Source organism: Acipenser ruthenus, chromosome 8 (genome assembly GCF_902713425.1).
Source record: "Acipenser ruthenus chromosome 8, fAciRut3.2 maternal haplotype, whole genome shotgun sequence".
Taxonomy (NCBI): domain Eukaryota; kingdom Metazoa; phylum Chordata; class Actinopteri; order Acipenseriformes; family Acipenseridae; genus Acipenser; species Acipenser ruthenus.
The window spans coordinates 34692596-34715416 of record NC_081196.1 but is presented as its reverse complement, the minus strand read 5'-3'; the positions used below and the strand labels follow the sequence as shown (position 1 = coordinate 34715416).

Below are 22821 nucleotides of genomic sequence, written 5' to 3'. Positions count from 1 at the left end.
GAATGGTAATATCGAGATCTTGAGGTAAATGATGATGTGATCACGAGATAACGGAATGGTAATATCGTGATCTTGAGGTAAATTATGTTGTGATCACGAGATAACGGAATGGTAATATCGAGATCTTGAGGTAAATGATGACATGATCATGAGATAACGGAATGGTAATATCGAGATCTTGAGGTAAATGATGACATGATCACGAGATAACAGAATGGTAATATCGTGATCTTGAGGTAAATGATGATGTGATCACGAGATAACAGAATGGTAATATCGAGATCTTGAGGTAAATGATGACATGATCACGAGATAACAGAATGGTAATATCGTGATCTTGAGGTAAATGATGATGTGATCATGAGATAACGGAATGGTAATATCGAGATCTTGAGGTAAATGATGATGTGATCATGAGATAACGGAATGGTAATATCGAGATCTTGAGGTAAATGATGACATGATCACGAGATAACAGAATGGTAATATCGTGATCTTGAGGTAAATGATGTTGTGATCACGAGATAACAGAATGGTAATATCAAGATCTTGAGGTAAATGATGACATGGTCATGAGATAACGGAATGGTAATATCGAGATCTTGAGGTAAATGATGACATGATCACGAGATAACAGAATGGTAATATCGAGATCTTGAGGTAAATGATGATGTGATCATGAGATAGCAGAATGGTAATATCGTGATCTTGAGGTAAATGATGACATGATCACGAGATAACAGAATGGTAATATCGAGATATTGAGGTAAATGATGATGTGATCACGAGATAACAGAATGGTAATATCAAGATCTTGAGGTAAATGATGACATGATCACGAGATAACGGAATGGTAATATCGAGATCTTGAGGTAAATGATGACATGATCACGAGATAACAGAATGGTAATATCGAGATCTTGAGGTAAATGATGATGTGATCATGAGATAGCAGAATGGTAATATCGTGATCTTGAGGTAAATGTTGATGTGATCACGAGATAACGGAATGGTAATATCGAGATCTTGAGGTAAATGATGATGTGATCATGAGATAGCAGAATGGTAATATCGTGATCTTGAGGTAAATGATGATGTGATCACGAGATAACGGAATGGTAATATCGAGATCTTGAGGTAAATGATGATGTGATCATGAGATAACAGAATGGTAATATCGTGATCTTGAGGTAAATGATGTCGTGATCATGAGATAACGGAATGGTAATATCGTGATCTTGAGGTAAATGATGACATGATCATGAGATAACGGAATGGTAATATCGAGATCTTGAGGTAAATTATGTCGTGATCATGAGATAACGGAATGGTAATATCGAGATCTTGAGGTAAATGATGACATGATCATGAGATAACGGAATGGTAATATCTAGATCTTGAGGTAAATGATGATGTGATCACGAGATAACAGAATGGTAATATCGAGATCTTGAGGTAAATGATGTCGTGATCATGAGATAACGGAATGGTAATATCGTGATCTTGAGGTAAATGATGTCGTGATCATGAGATAACGGAATGGTAATATCGAGATCTTGAGGTAAATGATGTTGTGATCATGAGATAACGGAATGGTAATATCGAGATCTTGAGGTAAATGATGTCGTGATCATGAGATAACGGAATGGTAATATCGTGATCTTGAGGTAAATGATGTTGTGATCACGAGATAACAACGTTTTTTTCTTTTTCTTTTTGGATGGCCTCAACGAGCCGCCAAAAGTATGGAACAAATTAAAGTTGGCCGTGCTTTGGCTCTGGAGCCCGGAGCCAGCTTCAAGACTTGGAGCCGGAGCAGAGTTGGAGCTGGACTGCTGGAGCCGGAGCGGACCTGGATTCAGGCTCACCAGAGTGCTCCAGAGCCTGGAGCCGGAGCTAAGATCCTGGAGCTTCTCCACTCTCTCCTACCTTACTTTAAACACTCTGATATAGTAAGTCCAATTTACTTGAATTAACAGAATATGTAACTTCATAGGTATTGTTATGTGTTGGGGGTGATGAGATAAAAGCAGTTCTCACACCAGCTATTAGTAAATAACTGTGGCAAAGTGGTTAATAGTGTGCAGGTGCAGGTGATCAATGAACAGTCAGACAATTATAATCCAGGTGCAAAGTTTGTTTAATGATATTTTTATGTCCAGTGCCTGATGGCAAAACAAACAGTAAACAATACATGATGTTAAGTAATACAGGAGCATGTATTACTTAATTTGTAATCCCCGGGTTTGTCCCAAAATAACAGTCCAGTTTTTATTATACACCCACACAAAACACAAAACACATAAACAAGTCCGTTAGTGCATGAATTAGTGCTCATGGTGCAAATACAGTTATTTGTGATACAAGTGCAGTGCTGTTCCGAGTTTGTGCTGGCCTCTGACGACAGCTCCGGAAGGTGTTAGCTGTCTAATGATAACAAGAAACAATTAGACAAAACAAACAAACTCATGATACGGATACACAAAACACAGGTCTTTCTGGGTTATTTTCTATCAACCAAAACAAAGGAACAGATTACGTCGCTTCGTCCCTTACTTATATCGTCCCTCATGACCCCTTGGTAAATGATTGCAGCCGCTCCTCCCATCCGCGGCTGCCACACCATTTCCCTTCCGGGTCGATGAGTTAGTGTACTGAAGATCCGCCCCTTTTCTAAATGACCGACTTACTTTAAACCCTAGGAACGAAGTGTCAGGCCAAGCAGTCCAGGGTACTCTGTTCCCGTTACTTAGCACCCTCACAGGTCGGGTGGGAGATTTGCCACCAAGAATCATTGTCTTTCTGTCACAGTTACACATTATTTTCTATTTATTTTAATTATATGACACCTTCCCTTTCTTAGTTCCAGAACTGATTCTATCATCTCAGTGCACATCTCTTGTTTTCACTCTACATTCTATACTCTTCTAAGTATTTTCAAATGATGTCATTTTAACCAAACCTGACTTTTGATTGGCTAAAAGTTGGTTGTCGGGGAGTTAAGGTCACATGCTGGAGTCATGGGGCCCCTGCACCTGAATTGCCACAGAAATAAAGATAAGGCCTCTTTCTGACCAACCCAAAAATCGCCTGACTCCACAGACAACTTCACTACTTGTTTACTTAAGATGACAAACCTGTTTTTCAACTTTTGAGTGACACTCCCATTAGCCCCACCCCAAGATGGTCCAGTTTAACATTTTGCATCAGTACCACTTCAGTATTCTTCATATCAACATGGCTGAGGCACAGGGAGAGCAAACTGAGGAATATTATAAAGATGTTGCCAGTTGTTTTCAACATTTACAGCAGGGCAAAACACAATGCAAGCTGTGCCATGAGAATCTGATTGAGAAGTCTTTCAATCAGAAAAGGCACCTGGAAAGACATCACTCAAATGTTTACAAAAAAATTCTTAAGGAGCAAGAAAAAAAGAAGAAAAAAAAAGTAACCTCAGCTAAAAGATTTTTTTGGAATGCCATTTGGGAGTTTGAAAACGTCATCAGAAAAACAACGAGATGTTGACAAAGCTATACTGGAGTGGATTGCTCTTGATCTGCTGTAGAAACACCTTCATTTACGTAAGAAATTGTAAATCATCTCACTTTATTATGTTAAAGATCTTTTTTTATGTAGTAAATATGCCCAGTTATGTAGAAATACATATTGTTTATAGAGACATATTAATTATTCTATTACAAGATTAATTAATATTGAAATACTCAATCTACAATATTGTTACATTAGTGTATTAATTGTGAACAAGTCTCCAAAGCTTACTTATTTAATAACTAAAATTGAGATGAAAAAAGTTGCATTTTTATTACATTTTAAAAGTCTTTAAAGGTATGAAATCTGATTCTAAACACTGTACATTAGTAAAAGTAAACCAACTGAAAAATACAACACAACATTGTGTTTGTAAATATAAAAAGGATACAAGTTACATATTACTTAGTTTAAAAACTAATATGCACACAATTTACTGTATTTGCTGAATTGTGTAAGTAGTTTAATTTTACATTAGAACTTAGAACATAAGTACTTTATTAAAGATGTAAAACACGGCAGTGTGGATACTGGTTTAATGTTCTGCAAAACAATATATTTACCAATACTTTAAAAGTTATTTCTGTAACTAATCAGTAGTTTTGGAATATAAGTGTTTTTAAATGTTTACTGAAAAAAACGTTCAGCATTATTATTAACTAGTTGTTAATTAGAAAATGATCCATAAATATTAATTGTGAAAAACTCATTTTCATTTGTTATTTTCATCTTTAGATGAAATTAAGATTTTTTTTGTTTATTATCTCTTTTTTGTTTGCTTTAGAAGGGTAGAACTAGACTGTTGAATATTTTATCATCACATTTATTTATTTATTTTTTATAAAATTTACAAAGCTTTTCAATAGTAATTGTATTGTTAAGCATAGTAATATTGCATAAAACAATTCTAAGTATCACCTTTTAATATTTAATGTATTACTGTTACTTATGAAAGCATTGTTTTTAAAGAACAATTTTTTTAACTTTCATTTTGCATAAGAGATTTTATATAAAGTGTTTGATTGGAACTTTAATCTCAGAAAGATCCTGAACCTGCTTTGTCCAGGATACCAACCACTCTCAAGAAAAAATAGTTTCTGGAACACTGTTGAGCAATGCATACTCAGGCATTGTGGGTACTTTAAAACAAGAACCAATGTCTACATCACATGCTGCCACTACTTTTGATATGTGGACCTGTACCAAAATTCAGAAGCATTGTCTTGCAATGACATGCCACTTTGTTCACCAGGAGTGGAATTTAACTGTAAAATGCATGGGCTGCATTCCTGCTGATGAGTCCCATGTAGGGGAGAACATTGCCTCCTCTGTGCAAAATGTGCTGGACTCCTTTAACTAAAAGCAAGTGGTATGTGCTGTCACTGACAGTGGAGCCAGTGTTGTATGTGTCTGCAGTCTCTTGAAGTTGAAACGCCACTCTTGTTTGGCACACAGCTTACACCTCTGCCTACAGCAAATTATTTTTCCTAGGGAAGGAAAGCAAGTTTCAGTACAATAAATATCTTCAGTGATTGGAAGATGTCGGTCTTTAGCTACCCTTTTTAAGAAGTCACTGAGTGCTTTGCATGCTTATGCTAAGGTGTATCTGACTAAAACTGGATCTGAACCACAGATAATTCCAAGGGGCTTTGTTACAAAACGAAAACTCAAGGTTGCCAATGATTGAAAAAGTGGCCCAGCAAGCAGAACAGTTAGAGATTGCAGCTGTGAAACTGAAGAGGCCGGCACTAAACATTACTGCTGAACATAAGATGCTCCTAGAAGAAGTGTGTGAGATGCTTAAGCCATTCCAGGAAGCCACCACAACTCTCTCTGGAGTAAAGTATCCAGCTGCATCTCACATTGTCCTGACAGTGGTTGGAATTCACAGACCACTTAGAAAGCTTGAAACTAAATCTGAATCTGGCTTGAAGGTGAAAGACTGTCTTTTGAGTGAAATCTCAACAAGGTTATCAAGCTTAGCGAATGACCTTGATTGTCAGATATCAACCTTCCTCAATCCACGGTTTACAACCCGGCTCTTCGACAATAAGCAAAAAGAAGGTGTGACCAAAGGCTTCTCTGTTCTATGTGGACCTACTGAAAGTGATCCAGTTCCACCCAAGAGAGCATGTACATCTGAAAGCATCTATGCGCAGCAGCCCTGAAGATGATGATAACATGGAAGGATCTGCTATGCACAATGAGCTGAAGGTGTATGCAGCAAAGAAGAGGGAGCCTTTGGACTCCTGCCCTTTGGCCTATTGGAAAAATTGCAAAGATGCATTGCCTTTGTTGGCACAGCTGTCACACTGTTTCTTTTGTGTGCCTGCAACATCAGTGGAAAGTGAAAGACTGTTCTCCAAAGCAGCGGACCTAATCACGGATCGGAGAACAAGACTGAATTCTGCAAATTTTTATTTAAAAAATCATTCTGATAAACCGTAACCTATCCTTGAGTAAGGACTGAGAATGGGGAAACTGGAAAAAGTCACTCAGTGTCAGACAAAGGGAGTAACTGCTAGAAGGCACCATAATTGAACATGAGTGCAAAAAAATAATAGGTCAAACTAAATGGAAAAAAAAAAGTTTAATGTTAGTATTTCCAATTAATAATCTCATATAAATATGTTTCTTTCTCCAGCATTTAATATTTTACTTCCCTAACAGGAAAAATATTTCACTGTTTTTTGTTTCTTAGTAGACACCCTTATCCAGGGCAACTTACAATAGTTACTAGATAACACATTATTTTTTACATTAAATTACATTATTTTCTACACACAATTACCCATTTATCAGCTGGGTTTTTACTGGAGCAATCTAGGTAAAGTACCTTGCTCAAGTGTACAGCAGCAGTGTCCCCCACCTGGGATTGAACCCACGACCCTCCGGTCCAGAGCCCTAACCACTACTCCACACTGCTGCCCTATTTATTATACTATTTTCTACTTTCTTATGTTTGAATGGTTAAACAGATGTTTTAGGTACCTAAAAAAGTTGCACAAGAAAATAAAACAGTGAAGCTTTAAAATCAGATTTCTATATATATTTGTCTATTTTATTCAAACACATATTTAATCTTCTTGGAATATTTATAGACAAGCAACATCAATTAAAAAAAAATTATAAATAATGATACCACCCTCATTTGCACTATTTTTTGTGGCTCCGGAGGCGGAGCCAGGTAAAAGCAGCTGGAGCTGGAGCAGGGGTTGCCAGAGCCAGCCTGGAACTGGAGCAGGGGGTCTCTTTCAGCTCTGGAGCCAGCCTGGAGCAAACCCAGAGCACTGCCAACAATTCAAACCTAATTTTTTTTAGATAAAGACATAAAATAATATACAACTGCTATTGTTATTTTTATGTTATTTTTTAGTAGTTTTTAATATATGTATATATCAGTCATTCTACAGAAAGGGGACAAATTGGGGTTCCAAAAATTGAGAAATTTATATGATATTTTTTTAGCGAAACAACCGAAATTAAATAAGAAAAAGTCTTATAACATAACTCAGCCAAGCTGAAATTGTAATGTATTTTTTTTTTAAATATTTTTGTTCAAAAATGTTTTAGCACATAATAAATCATTACCATAACACAACTAAAAGCTGCTGACAACTCCAACTCCAAAGTTGTATTTCAAATATGTTTATTTATAGCAAATGCAGCACTCTGACTAAAACACTTTACAGCATGTTGATGCAGAGTCGTTATCGGCATGAGATGAGATGGGATGTCGGTGTGGTTCAGTTGTGCAGACCATGTGAAAGATTTCTGGAGGCGCGCCTGGATATATACATACATTTTTTTATTGTTTTAAGTGGCAAGCAAGCAAGTGTAAGGCATTGCAAAATAATATGGCAGGGGCGGTGCTATGATGCGCTATAAACAGATATGCTATGGTTTGAACTGTAAGATTGCACTGTGTCTATGAATTCGGGACAAATGCTGCTCCGGAGACATTAAGGCTGGGACCGGGACTTGAGCTTTACATTTCGGGATTGTCCCGCCCAATTAGGAACAGGTGGTCACCCTATGTGTCTGCCCAGTTCTGAATGCTGTCTAGATCATTTTGAATGACCTTTCCTGATGCAACGGTGTTTGCCACTCCTCATACTTTTGTGTCGTCTGCAAATTTAACATGTTTGCTTACTATACCAGAATCTAAGTCATTAACTTAATGTAGGTTCGGAAGTGCAGAGGACCTAATACTGATCCCTGTGGGTCACTATTAGGAAGAGCAGAGGACTTAATACTGATCCCTGTGGGTCACTATTAGGGAGAGCAGAGGACCTAATACTGATCCCCGTGGGTCACTATTAGTAAAGAGCAGAGGACCTAATACTGATCCCTGTGGGTCACTATTAGGAAGAGCAGAGGACCTAATACTGATCCCTGTGGGTCACTATTAGGAAGAGAAGAGGACCTAATACTGATCCCTGTGGGTCACTATTAAGAAGAACAGAGGACCTAATACCTGTGGTACTCTAGTGGTTATCATATGTCAGAGGAAGGGCAGCAAAGTCCTCTTGACACACGGAAAATAATAGTGTTTTTTTTTTTTTTATTGTCGTGGTGCGACACATTCACTTGTCGCATTGTGTCCGGTGTGTAGAGGCCTTTAAAAAATGTGTAAATACAGTAAAGCATTAGGATATGCAGTGCCTGGCCACTTTATTGTGTCTTATTGGATTTTGGGGGGTTGAGGCCTTTATTGATCATTTCGCCTTACATAACCCCCTTACTGACAAAATATCTTGGCATTGTTAATAGAGTAAAATATTTATAATGAAATTTATAATTAAAGTTCGGGAGGAGGGTCAGACACCAATCTCCGCATCACCAAATTGAATCATTCAATTTACACATTAGCTCATTTAAATTGTTAGCACTATAAATACCCTCTTCACTTATCTCTCAGTTGCGTTTTGATTTCATCGTACATGCACGCATCATGGTCTGCAGTCTGGATTATTCCGTTTCGACGGATGACGATCTGTTTGCTGTTTCCCCGGAGCCGAGATCCACGCAACCAGTTCAACCAGCCCTTCCCGGGCCAACTCCACCACAACTTCGGTCGGCGGTATTACCACTCCAAACTTCTCTGCCCAGATGTCAGCTTCTCCTGTCTGCTGTGGCTCCCGCCTGGCCACTCGTTCCTCCGCAACTCCTGAAATCAGAGACTGGACGATCTCCCGGCTCCAGCTTTATCTTCGTAGCAACAACATCCCATTCAAATCTACAGCACGTAAGGATAATTTGTTTACTTTATTTCATCCTTCCCGTCGCAGGCGCTATGACGTCAGCACTGATCGTTGCTTTACCCAGTGTTGCCAAGTATCACAAAACAAGCCCAACCCATGTCAGTATGGGTGTTTTTACAAATTCCAACCCGCGACTCAAGAAGCAAGCCCAATTTCCGCGTATTATAAGCGGACTTGAAACACCTCCCCTGCACCGACTGCATCTCCACGAAGCGCTTCTACTACCGGAAAAATCCGAAAGCAGGACCATCGCACCTGTCAATCAAAGGCTCATTTAGCAGTTCCTGAGCATTCTGGCTCCAACTATAACCTTTCAGGTTACCTCCCCTCACTGCAGGCGTCCAGCAGGCCCCTGCAGTGACCTCTTTTGCCACTATGGGCGTCCAGCAGGCCCTCATAGTGATCCTTTCTCTGTGAAATGCTTTTCTTTCTGTGCTTCAGCAGTTTTGAGCATTTGTATCCAGAGATTGTTATTACAGTTAGGAGCGGCTGCTCCCGCGATCTATCCTGGGGTTTCGACACCCGCCACTGTTGTATAATATGCATCTGTAACCTTCTGGTTACACCCCCTCATCACTGCAGGCGTCCAGCAGGCCCCTGCAGTGATCTCTTTGGCCACTATGGGCGTCCAGCAGGCCCCCATAGTGCTCCCTTCACCTCCAAATATAACCTTTCTGGTTCCTTTCCCTCACTGCAGGCGTCCAGCAGGCCCCTGCAATGACCTCTTTGGCCACTATGGGCGTCCAGCAGGCCCCCATAGTGCTCCCTTCACCTCTAACTATAACCTTTCTGGTTCCCTTCCCTCACTGCAGGCGTCCAGCAGGCCCCTGCAATGACCTCTTTGGCCACTATGGGCATCCAGCAGGCCCCCATAGTGCTCCCTTCACCTCTAGCTATAACCTTTCTGGTTCCCTTCCCTCACTGCAGGCATCCAGCAGGCCCCTGCAGTGATCTCTTTGGCCACTATGGGCGTCCAGCAGGCCCCCATAGTGCTCCCTTCACCTCTAACTATAACCTTTCTGGTTCCCTTCTCTCACTGCAGGTTCCCTAACCTTTCTGGTTCCCTTCCCTCACTGCTCATCGGCAGTTTTGAGCATTTGTATCCAGAGATTGTTTTGCCAGATTTGTAATAACTTCATTGAAGGAACCTGTGCTATTCTGCCTGTAACTTCCTTCATTTTCGCTCACCGTAACTCCACCACACCCAGCATCAACAGTCCCTCACGAAGATTGCTCCCTGCAATATGCAAATCGACCACGCCATATTCCTAAATCAAAATTGCTGGGAAAAACGCATGACTGGCTAAAGCCAATATATCAAACACATTTAAAATCATGCCCATTGAGCCTGTCCTCAGGGGATTGTATTTTTTATATTTCCACTTTTCTGTCCGGTCCGGTCCGGTCCCCCCCCCCCCCCCCCCCCCTACTAAACGCAATCTTCTGTCCCTCCTAGGCCATTTAAACTACATGGGAGCATGGGAGGATTTGCAAACAAGAGGATGCCATTCAGCCCATCTTGCTCGTTTGGTTGTTAGTAGCTTATTGATCTCAGAGTATCATCAAGAAGGATCAAGAAGGATCCCAGGGTGTCGGCTTCAACATTACTAAGTTGGTTCCAGACCCTCACAATTTTCTATGTAAAAAAGTGCCTCCTATTTTCTGTTCTGAATGCCCCTTTGTCTAATTTCCATTTGTGACTCCTGGTTCAAAAAGTCTCCTGGGTTGACGTTGTCAATACCTTTTAGGATTTTGAAAGCTTGAATCAGATCACCGCGTAGTCTTTGTTCAAGTCTGAATAGCTTCTTTTCTTTTGGCCTGTCTGCATACGACATGTGTTTTAAATCCGGGACAGTTCTGGTTGCTGTTCTTTGCACTCTTTCTGGAGCAGCAATATCCTTTTTCTTTTAATGAAGTGTCCAGAACTGAACACAGTATTCTAGGTGAGGTCTTACTAATGCATTGTACATTTTTAACATTACTTCCCTTGATTTTAAATTCAAAACTTTTCACAATATATCCGAGCATCTTGTTGGCCTTTTTACAGCTTCCCCACATTGTCTAGATGAAGACATATCTGAGTCAACATCTACTAGGTCTTTTTCAAAGATTCCTTCACTTTCAGTATCTTCCATATGATATTTATAATGCACATTTTTCTTGCCTGTGTGCAGTACTTTACACTTCTCTATTAAATGTCATTTGCCATGTGCTTGCCCAGTTCTGAATGCTGTCTAGATCATTTTGAATGACCTTCGCTGCTGCAACAGTGTTTGCCACTCCACCTATTTTTGTGTTGTGTGCAAATTTAACAAGTCTGCTTACTATGCCATAATCTAAATCATTATGTAGATTAGGAGTAGCAGAGGACCTAATACTGATCCCTGTAATACACCACTGGTTACCTTGCTCTATTTTTGATGTCTCCTCTAATCAGTAATTACAGTTGGGTGCGGCTGCTCCCGCATTCCCCACCCCCCATCACTGCAGGCCCCTGCAGTGACCTCGCTGGCCACTATGGGCGTCCAGCAGGCCCCCATAGTGCTCCCTTCTCTGTCAAACGGTTTTCTACCAGCTGCGAGCTTCAACAGGGCCCCACTGCCCCCTTCTATTCCTTACCTCCGCGGTCTTCCAAATGTAACCTTTTAGGCTACCCTCCCCTCACTGCAGGCATTCAGCAGGCCCCTGCAGTGACCTCCCTGGCCGCCATGGGTGTCCAGCACGACCCCATAGTGGTCTCTTCTCTGTGAGATGCTTTTCTTCTTTCAGCTTACCGGCAGTTTATTCAAACACTTTCAAAACCATTCCCATTTCTTTGAATATCAGTCAGGGCCGCAATACTGCATACTCTGGAGGCCTTCTGTTTTCTACATGTTAACTACTCCCTAATCCACGTGCATGCATTTCATTGAATCCCTACTGCGTTCAATATGAGAAATTAATCTTTTATGTGGGACTTTGTCAAAAGCTTTCTCGAAATTTAAATAAACCATGTCATATGCTTTGCAATTTGTACGCAATGAGGATAAATCCTCGAGGCAGAGCTTTTATCTCCTACCTTCTCTCTATTTGATCCTTTCTGTCGATTCCCTCAATGATGTCGTACTTATGGTTTGGTTCCTTTTTTTTTCGCAAGGAACTCCGCCTGTGGGAGCTCCTACTAAAAGAAAGGAATGGCAGTACTTTCTTTTACGACAACTGTCTCCTGCTGCACAAAGACATTCAGCCGTTCAAAGATGCAGCTCCCTCTCTTGGCTTTGGAGGATACTACAAGGGAAAATTGGTTTTCTGCTCCATGGCCCAACGAATTCAGCATTATTCCTATAACCGATCACTCCTCGTCATTGCGCAAAGTGTGTCCATTTGCTGTAGCCGCACTCCTTTTGGGGGTCTTCCTGGGCTCAAAATCCATTCTTCTCCACTCACAATTCACCTTCAGTCTAAATTTTTAACAAGATCGTTCATTCTCCCACCATATAATGAGAATATTCAGAAGGATTACCTGTTTATCTGTTACTCATCAGTTCATTTTCAGAGCTCAACACATTCTCGGCCACCTGAATATAATTGATTCTCTTTCTCGTTTCCAAACGCAGAGATTCAGAGCATTGGCTTCCGAAGACTACCTCCTGCAAACTCAGATTCCTCATTTTTCAGACCTGACATTCATGTGAGCCACCTGCTGCATTTCCTGATTTCTGCAGGCTCAAGAAACAACTCTTCTCAGCATCACTCCCCGCTCACTGCAAATGTACCGGTCATCCTGGAATTGCTTTAAAATTTCACTTTGCATTCAACATTCCTTTCCATCATTTTCAGTGCCCGTAGTGTCATCCTGTTTTATGTCCCTTAAGAACAGAGCTATAAGATTTGAATTTCCGGCATCAAGTTTTTCTACAAACTCAACTCAATTTCAGTGTCCCAGCTCTACACTCTGCAACTCACAAATTTCACTAATCCTGAAAGGGCTTCAACTATCAATCTCTTTCTCCTCCTGCTTGCCTACCTATTGCCATCAACGTACCCTCTTGGTGCCTCTCATCTGCTCCAGCTACTCCTGCCTGTTTTAGGTAAAACCTTACAGCTCTTTCTCTTAGCCTTCTTGGGTTCCCATAGGTGCTGGGAGGCTACATCGCTCTCAAATTCAACCCCCAGATTCACCCCTTAATCTCTGACCTAGCAATCCCCTCATCTGATACCCTTTCCTTCCTGCTCAAAAGAAGTAAAACGGACCAGGAAGATTAGAGAAAGCTTTTCAATTTTGTTTATAAATTAAACTCCCATGTTGGCCCATATGACCCCTTTCTCTCTTGTCCATCTCCATCTTTCTCAGGACGCATCACCCTCAGGCCCGCTGTTTATTAACGAAAACTGAACAATCGTCACCCAACATTTGTTCTTCTTTCACCTGATTTATTTCCAGGTCCGGATTCGCAGCTGAGCAGTTTTCCAGTCCTTCCTTCAGAATCGTAGCAGCTTTTTCCCACTGAGTTCCAGACTCTCTTATCAAACGGTTAGGTCGTTGATCCTCCAGTGCTTACCAAGTTTACATTATAACAAATATTATGGAGCCTAAAAATGCTTTTACAGAAATGTGCTCTTAAGCGTTAGTAGCCTGCCTGGAGGAAGGGCAATCGAATCAGCCATGGATTCCCAGAGGTTTATTTCCCAAAAATGGGTTTTGTTTTCCTCTCCTGCGTGCTGATGATCATTTGTTAAAGGTTGGCTAAACCTTCAAGTGGGCTATATTCAATTCTAATTGTGGCATTGAGACTGGCTTGTTCTTTTTGGGGGTCTCAGCCTCGTCCAGTTGGCCAGGCAGCAAACCCTCAAACCAAGTTAGGTTTGATGCCAAATGAATGTGTATATACAGCATACTTTTCTGTTAAATCGCATACTCCGCATTCTCTACAATAAATATTTGTACTAAAACATTTTGTGATTGGTGTTTGTCCCGAACTACTGAAATGAAATTTATAATTAAAGTTCGGGAGGAGGGTCAGACACCAATCTCCGCATCACCAAATTGAATCATTCAATTTACACATTAGCTAATTTAAATTGTTAGCACTATAAATACCCTCTTCACTTATCTCTCAGTTGCGTTTTGATTTCATCGTAACCCACCACCTCCCCATCTCCACCTTTCTTAACAGTTTTTATGTTTTATCAAATGGGGGTCTCAGCCTCGTCCAGTTGGCCAGGCAGCGAACCCTCAAACCAAGTTAGGTTTGATGCCAAATGAATGTGTATATACAGCATACTTTTCTGTTAAATCGCATACTCCGCATTCTCTACAATAAATATTTGTACTAAAACATTTTGTGATTGGTGTTTGTCCCGAACTACTGAATTATATGTTAATTATTATTAATAGGCAAATATTTCAATCACAAGGCCATCTTACAAGGGAATATGTACCCCAAAATACAATCAATTTTCGAGTAATGCAGATGGGAGTAGATATACAGTATATATATTAATTCTATACACAGCTAATAACTCCCCATTACAGAAACCCGTGACCTTTAATGGTTTATTACCTTTAGCCATAGTACAGGTAGGTGCATAAATATTTATATTGGGAACAGCTCGGAACAACAGTACAGAGAAAAATATACGTCACACTGACTTTAGAGATTGTCTGCAATAACATAGAGGTCGCTGTTTTGACAGTCCGGTTACCTTGGAGAACTATTAAACAACAAGCACGTTTTCTTCTTCCGCAGTTTTTCTTCTTTCTTTCTTTTTTCTCGATCAGTAAACTTTGGATTTACTGTAGAATGAATGAATACCAAATGGTAAGCGTTTGACAATTATGAGACAAGATTATTCTTATTTAATGTCACAAAGTTCAGTCAAAAACTAAATCTGTGTGGAAAATACTGTATGTAGCTGGTACTTTTTCTGCATAGCAAAAAACAGATTACGGGGAAAGTTACTACACTATGTAATTTATGTTCAGTACGTCGATGAACGTGTTAGTGTTATATTTTATTAGGAATGAATAATAAAACAAGCAGAGTATATAATATATGATAAAATATGCTACTTGTTTCAAACTACTCAAAATGTACAATTATGTTCTGTTTTTTTTTTTTTTTTTTTTTTAGCATGCCGTAGCAGACAAAAACGCAAGCCATACGAACAAGCTACACTTCCCTTTAGCGATTGTGACGAAATAAAGATATCGGTGTTGTCATATCAACGTAATAATGCTTATGCTATGATAGTAATTCCGTTTGAAATTGTATATTTGGTTTAATTAGAGTAAATTGCCATCATCTGAGTCTTGTGCTATACACTGGTCTAATTGATGAGAACCGTACTAGAAGAAATCAAGTCACGTTTTACTACGTTTGTTTACATGTTGCGTTGATGTGGTAATCTTACTTTGTAATCCCCCTGGATATTGTTTTATGATTTTTAGTGGCTCAGTGATGATAATGCATTACTTGCTGTTGACGAGGTATTTGAAATGTGTTCAAGCCTAATGAAAGCTGTGTCCTAATAGTATACAGTGGCGATTATATTATTATCGATAACAAGGTACCAGATAGTCCTCACTTGAAGAACTGCAACTGTCTGAATGTGTTATTGGTAGCTACCTACAGAAGCTCATGTGTACCCGTCGATATCAACGTGTCAGAGTGAATGCAGTGGCATATCTTTTATTGACGATTATTGACCTTGTTACCTGTAGCACTAGCATTTGCTTGCATGCTCCTATGAGAAATAATATTGAAAGAATCTGAGAGGGTATTGCTAACCTATGCTTTACCATGTTTCTATTGTGCTTTATTACGCTTTGCCATGGTCTTACTATATTAAACTTTTATAAGGGTTGCATGCACTAATATTAAAGGGATTCAACATTACACAAAGTATGTGTCCTCAACACGTACTGGGTTTGTCAAGAGCGGTGGTCTTTAACACGGGGTTGACTGTATTTATAAACTAGCGCACGATTTGCTTTTTAAAATCTGTTTATGATGCAGTTCACACTATAATATTAATCCGCTTGAATCTTGCATTCTAATCAGGCTGCAACTGTGTTGAAGTGTAACTAATAAGAGTATAGCAATCATGTTGTAGCGTTTCATCTGTTTATTCCGCAATATTACAGGACGCAGCAGGAGACATTTTCAAAGCTTTTTTTTATACTTGACAGTGAAACTTCACAAAGCATTACATTGATGACCAAGCTTTTTATGTTAATAGTTTGGAGCTCAAATACATGTTTGGTCAGTCAGCTTTCCCTTCTTCGCCTACAGCAATGGCTCAGTTTTTAGTATGAATCATTATTTTTCCACTCAACAATTGAGGGTACCTCATTGGATTCCCCTGTATTTTATTATTGATGTTTTAACAACTAGTGATGCTCTGCATGTTTTGTTGTGGGAAAAGAATATCCAGAGTTGCAGTATATATTCAGGTCAGCGTCTTCAATCCGGAACATTCTGTAACCAGGGAGACTGCTGGATTAACATTAACTGGAATAAGAAAAGGCTAGACATTGCAGTTTGTAGTCAATGAGCTTATCAGTCTCTCACAGTTGAGAAATACTGTATGAGGGCCTTGTTCTGGAGAAAACTTTGAAACCACCTAGGCCTGGGAGAGCCAGGCATTCACTAGGAGCATCACAGCTTTCTTTCAACAGTTATTATTAATGTTTTAAAAGCTTATTATTTCTCTTTTAATTTGTGTCTTAATAGTAGGTTTGGTATACCATCTGCTTAATAATGGCCAGTTCAGTAGTTCGGGACAAACACCAATCACAAAATGTTTTAGTACAAATATTTATTGTAGAGAATGCGGAGTATGCGATTTTACAGAAAAGTATGCTGTATATACACATTCATTTGGCATCAAACCTAACTTGGTTTGAGGGTTCGCTGCCTGGCCGACTGGACGAGGCTGAGACCCCCATTGATAAAACATAAAAACTGTTATTAAGAAAGGTGGAGATGGGGAGGTGGTGGGTTACGATTAAATCAAAACGCAACTGAGAGATAAGTGAAGAGGGTATTTATAGTGCTAACAATTTAAATTAGCTAATGTGTAAATTGAATGATTCAATTTGGTGATGCAGAGATTGGTGTCTGATCCTCCTCCCGAATTTTAATTATACATTTCATTAGAAGTTATTACCCTGTAAACAGCTTATACGTGAAAACAACAAGTTATTTTTTATCTATCTAAACCAGACAGCACAAATGTTTGCTGTTTGAAAATCTAAATCCATTAGGATGTATACTTTGGGGGAAAAAAAATGAGGTTGGCGTTTACATGGTTTCTGTTGATTGAATATTTAGTGTCACATGACATGGTTCAGCTCCTTTACCTAAAATGTCCTAATGAGCTAAACAGCGGTGCATCGAAATACCACTGCCCTTTATTTCTATAATCCTGCTGGTGTTTTTCTCCTTGGGGTGATTTATCATTAACATCACTAAAGCAATAAACAATACAGTAGAAAGAGGCCTGGGATAGAGCAGAGATACAAGACTGAGGGGAACAGTATTGAGAAGCCCCGTTCAGAGCATTAGTGTCCGCAAGGGGTTCCTAATGTTTTTTTGTTTTGTTTTGTTTTGTTTTGTTGTCAACAGAAAAATATGTCTTTATAAAGGAGAAATTCAAGGCAGAAAGCATTCCGAGATGAGTAAAGAATCTGGGCACTCCAGCTGTAAAGGGCGGCAGTCTGCAGGGTCAGAATCTCCTCAGCCATGTCCCGTTCCTGAGAGCCTCACTGTGGAGAATGTGCAGAGGCTGGAGCGGCAGTATGAAGCAGATGGGCGGTACAGCCCAGAAAAGGCTGTGGAGGAGTATATCCGGCAGACACACCTGTACTGCACACAGCAGAGAGCCAAGAGTGGGAGGACCGAGCAGCGGGAGAAAGAGGGGAGCCAGGGCAGTGCCAGAGCACAGTCCCTGTCAGGAGCCATCTCAGTGGGAATTGAGAAAGCCTCTGATGGAAGCTGTGATGCTGCTGTGGGAGGCTATGGTACATTGACAGGTACAGATGAGCCTCTTCTGTCGGAACATGTCTAACTTCGCAAAGTGTTTCCTTTGTTTCTTTAACTATAGAATCTTATTTTTCCAATAGCACCAGTGTCTCTCCCTGTTCAGGAATTGTCTGCTCCTTTACTGCTTTCTGATCCCTTGTAGTTCCATGTAGTCTGGTAGAGTTTCACTTCCAAGGTCACCTCAGCAGTGTCTTTGGGGTCAAAGCATGTCACTGGCTGCAAAATCATGTCAGTCATTAGGATAACTAGCTGGTTGGTTAAAGACAGGAAAGATGTTAGACTGGAGACAGTTTGTTCAGATTATCACTTTGCTGTCAGTAAAGATTGACAGAAGGTTGTTTATCAGTGGCTATTGCAATCAACTCTCTCTATTTATATATATATGTAAAATATAAGTACTGTATATATATGTTTTTCAGAAGCAAAGATATTGAGCTGAAGAGAAGATTTAACAGTCCGCATGTCAATTTACACATGATAATATGCTTTATTTCAGATGTCAGCGTAGCAAGTGCTTACAAGTTGCAGGTTTCAGACCCAAACCAGAGTGGAGCACCTTCATCCACCAGTCACAAGAAAATGTAAGACATTTTTAAGATGGGCAAAAGAAATGTGGCCTTATTCTTCTACATCAGGCATTCAAAACACTGTCTAGTTACCTACAGTATTTGTGCATTTTTAATACACTGCTGAAATATGTGCGGACTGACTTTTCTTGTCTTTTTTATTTATCTGTTATATAAACTTTGCACTTTCCCTTCATGTGGTTGGTCCTAGTAGAGGCATACAATGTATTTGCCAGGATTCAGTCAAAAACACAGCCCTGCCTAATGATCTGTGAACAGTATTTTCCCTGTTTTATCCAGTTTTCAAGAAGGATGGTTTATTCAGGGTCCAGGTGTCATTTGATCAGTTTAGATATCCTGCAGATATAGCCATACACCAAAGAGCAAGATCATTTGGTGGTAGAGCAGAGGGTGGTATGACTAGGACCCTGTGAAAATCGCGATTTCACGGGCTGCGTGGAAATCGTGAAATTAGACCAATACTGTGATTTTTACTATATTCTTAAGAAATAAAAATAATTTCATAATTATTTGTATTTCATACAAAAAAAAAAATCACATTGACGAAACTGTACAGCTCTGATATGTGCCTGCGTGTAATATTCGCCATACACACAGTGCTGTGCAGTGATTATGTCACGTGACTATATGGAATATAAGCGGGAAATTAAAATACTACACACTGTAAAAAAGAAAATGGATGTCTCTAAAAAGGCTAAAAATGTGTCTGCAGCAGATCACGTAAAGCAGTATCCAGCAGGATTTCAGTGATTTTCACAGGGTCTTAGGTATGACATGGGATCTGAATCATAGCATCCTCTTCTCTATGGCTTACTGTTACTTCCTGCCAAGCATCCAGGGCATATTATTCTGTTCCTGGTTGATGATTAACTAGTGCCACAGAACACAGAAATAACACATGCTCTGTATTTTTTAATCCACCCAAAGAAGATACATGTAACAGCAGGGTTGACAGATCTAGGGCAGTTGTACCTATTTGCACAGTGGGGCCTAAAATAGTTTCAAGCTTGCACTCATCTGTGTCTCCTTGGATACACCCCCTATTAGGCTTCAGTGGCTCCATGTGTCTGGGCCCACAAAGAAGTCTCGAGAACCGCAAGGTGCAAGGATTTGCCAACATGCATTTAATCTTTCCATTGCTTTGAATTCTTTGGCCGATCACTTGAGTTTCCTTTACTTTCTACTTAAAGTTTATCCTGTCTCTGCTTCAGTAAACTCTATGGATTTAGAGTCAACCCTTTTTGCAGTGAGCAAGAACCTTAATAATATCTTTCACAGAGTGTCACCTTTGCAAAAGATCAATGACATGCCTCACTGTTCCTTAACCATTGTATCATACTGGAAGTGAGTTAGCCAACAAAAAAAAAAGAAAACCGCACTCTTAATTTCTCTTCATTCAGGCTTTCACTCGACCCCCCCAGTGATTGCTCTATTGAAAGTCGAAGGACCTCTTTACAGGGCTATGGATTGTTGATTTTGGCTGTAAACATGATTGATTACACAGGTCTGCTCTGCTGGTGTGTAGATGCTATCTACTGGATTGAACACAGTTGCATCACTATGAAGAATTACATTATGTTCCCACACAGCTGCAAATCATATGTGTGTAATGAACATACTTGTTTGCAAAAGACTTAAACAAAACATGTGCACTGATATTTCCATATAACAGTGACAGAGGTTGTCTGTTTCTGTTTTTGTGCTGTATATAGCCAAAACACTAACATTTTGATATTTCAGTGTGCTTATTTATCTGTAAAATATCAATATTGTTTACTTTGCTTATTTCAAAAAGTTATCTAACAGATAGTAATAAATAAGTAATTAGTAACAGACCTTGGTAGGGCCTGTGCAGCATTTCGACAGTCCTCTACATTTCTTTATTATAATATCATAAATACAGAAGAATAAGGGTAAGGCCTATTCTTCAATTTGCACATAAACAGCTGAATCTCAGACCTCATTATATGTTTCATTTTGTATTTTATTAGCTGCAATAGTTTATTTTGCCCGTACAGTTTTAATTAATCAAATTTACCATCCAGTAAGGCCCATCTCCTGCAGTTAAATGTGATCGCACATTATTTAGGTATTGCAGATAGGATATTTGTTCTACTTTTTAGATAACACAGTTTCACAATACCAGTGTTCGTAGCTTCCCGTTGTACATTTTGCTGCAGATCTACTTGTCAGAAAGCAGTAAAGCTTCCTGCCAACCAGTCCTTTTTCATTAAACTGGGGTTAGTCAACAGGGCTTCTTTAATTTGGAGTGTATTTCTTAATAACATCAAGTCATCCACCATCCCCAGCTTTGCTGTTGGGCTGTGTGAGACTAACAACGATGCTTCCACAATGACAGCAGTGTAACTATTACATTCGGATTGATTTTTAATTCATTTCTGATGTCTCCCAAGGCACAGGAAATGAGATGGTTCATGCCAGTGAAAATAATAAAATCTCTCTATTTCTGTGTTGCTGGGTCTGTGCAGACAGCAACAGTACGCAACCCAATCCCTATCAAAATGGGAAGATGCATTTAAAAAAAAAAAAAAAGAAACAGTGGACTTCCACTAAATACTTTTGGAAGAAAAGGCTTTTCTTTGAGCTTTTCGTTAGACGTTTTCATAATGCTAGGGAGCAGCTACATTATGAATGCAGGATGTTTTTTTTTTTTTTTTTGCTTTGCTTTGCTTTTTAGCACCTGAAGTTGTATCCGGTTTTTGCTACTGCCTGATCACATTACAAAGTGGTTTAACATGACAATTTGCATAATAACTTTATTTTTAATGTCGCTGCACTGTATCACCTTACTGTAGGTTTCCTGCTGTATTGTAGCCTATAGCCTACACATTGCAAGACACGCCAGTATGTATGTGCAGCATTACATTTCAATTAAGTGTTTGTACATAAAAGCACAAGTCGAGGCATACTTGATATCCCTTGGCAGAATGTTCCAGAGTGGGTGCAGATTGGCTGAAAGAATGACCCTACCAGTAGAACAGAGAAGTCAGCGTCAGGTGACTTCACTTGGCACTTTGCGGTGTAGGAGGGTCCAAATCTGAAAGATGGCAGCTAAGTGTGTTGGTATCTCACATGCTTCAACATGGACATGTAAAAAAGATACTGATGGATCGCAGTATGGACTATTGTTCCCACAAGTGCAGCAATTTAAAATTCCAGTTGATCCTTTTTTTATGCCTTTCATATTTGCCTTTTTTTAGACTGGCATCAAATGTGCCTTAAGTGAAGGGGTATTAAACACTTTACAGGGGGCAATGACATTTCATAAAAACATTCACATTTTTACGTTCACAACCACAAAGCCAACATTACAAAACCCCCATAAAACATACAAACAGTACTATAATTACACAGTATCCCATTTTAAATATCATTATTGAAGCGTCTAATTGTATTAACTTATTCCTAAATCATGTATAAGGAATAAACCAATGACACCAACTTTTTTGATATATTAAATAAAACTTCCTATTCATAAAACTGTTATAGACTGTTGTTATAACTCAGGAGTTAAAGCTTTTGTAAAACAGTTATAGTAATAAAATACAATAAATACCTATTATTTTATAACATATACTGCATTAAAAAATGTATACCATATTTGCATGCTAAATCTCTGTTTACTAGACTATTTCAACTGGAGAGTAAAATGTTCCCCACTCCTTCATCATTTTAGACACCATGTAGAAGTCTGGCTGTGGAAATATAACTTAAGGTTCTCATAGTGCTTTATTCAGTGTTGTTTGCTTACTGTCCATGCTTGAGTTAAGCAGTGTAATAAAGTCCTTGAATCTCTCCACAGAACATCTCCAGGTAGTGGAAGCAAATGTACATCTCCAGAGGATATTGGGGGCCAGGCACATGATAGCAGGGAGTGTGCTGCTGTGTGCTCCAAGACCCAAACTGGCATGGACTGGAACTGGCATCAGAAAACAGAGCCTGACGATGGTAAGCTTTCGAATCCTCACATAGCATGGAATTCACAGGTTGACTATTTGATGTGATAAGAAGATTTGATGCTGTTTATTAAAATAACTAAAATAACTATGTCAATGATTATAAAAACATATATACTATCACTCTGCTAAATCACTCTACTAACCTTAAATAATACATAAAAAATGAAAACTAAAACCAGTTTACCAGACTAGAAATGTCTTGTTTAAACAGCTGTTCTTTATCCAACAGAATAACGGCTAGTTTAAATTACCAGTGGGTCGTGTAGCTGGTTATCACTTCATCCTGGTGGCTTCTGTTACATACCCTGTCTGGTATTAACTGAAATGAAGAAAAAAACAAATAAAAACAAAACTGTATCCTACTTGAAGCTTTTGACGGCAAAACTATCAGCCTACTTTATTTGTATAGAAAGAA

The 22821-nt window shown here is 39.3% G+C and overlaps 1 protein-coding gene across 3 annotated transcripts in view; it reads left to right on the top strand.

Moving 5' to 3' along the window:
* The first annotated feature begins 1717 nt into the window (after positions 1-1717).
* Positions 1718-22821, top strand: part of LOC117406932 (glutamate-rich protein 6-like) — a 37367-nt gene continuing 16263 nt past the window's right edge. Inside the window, exons 1-4 of one of the 3 annotated variants that reach the window (XM_034011355.3) lie at positions 1718-1952; positions 17423-17829; positions 18336-18420; positions 22250-22395. In XM_034011355.3, coding sequence (XP_033867246.3) covers positions 17472-17829; positions 18336-18420; positions 22250-22395 — 589 coding nt within the window. In that variant the 5' untranslated portion in view covers positions 1718-1952; positions 17423-17471. Of the gene's footprint in view, positions 1953-14497; positions 14615-15188; positions 15283-17422; positions 17830-18335; positions 18421-22249; positions 22396-22821 lie in introns of those variants that run through there. The other 2 variants (XM_034011353.3, XM_059028851.1) reach the window with 2 other exon arrangements.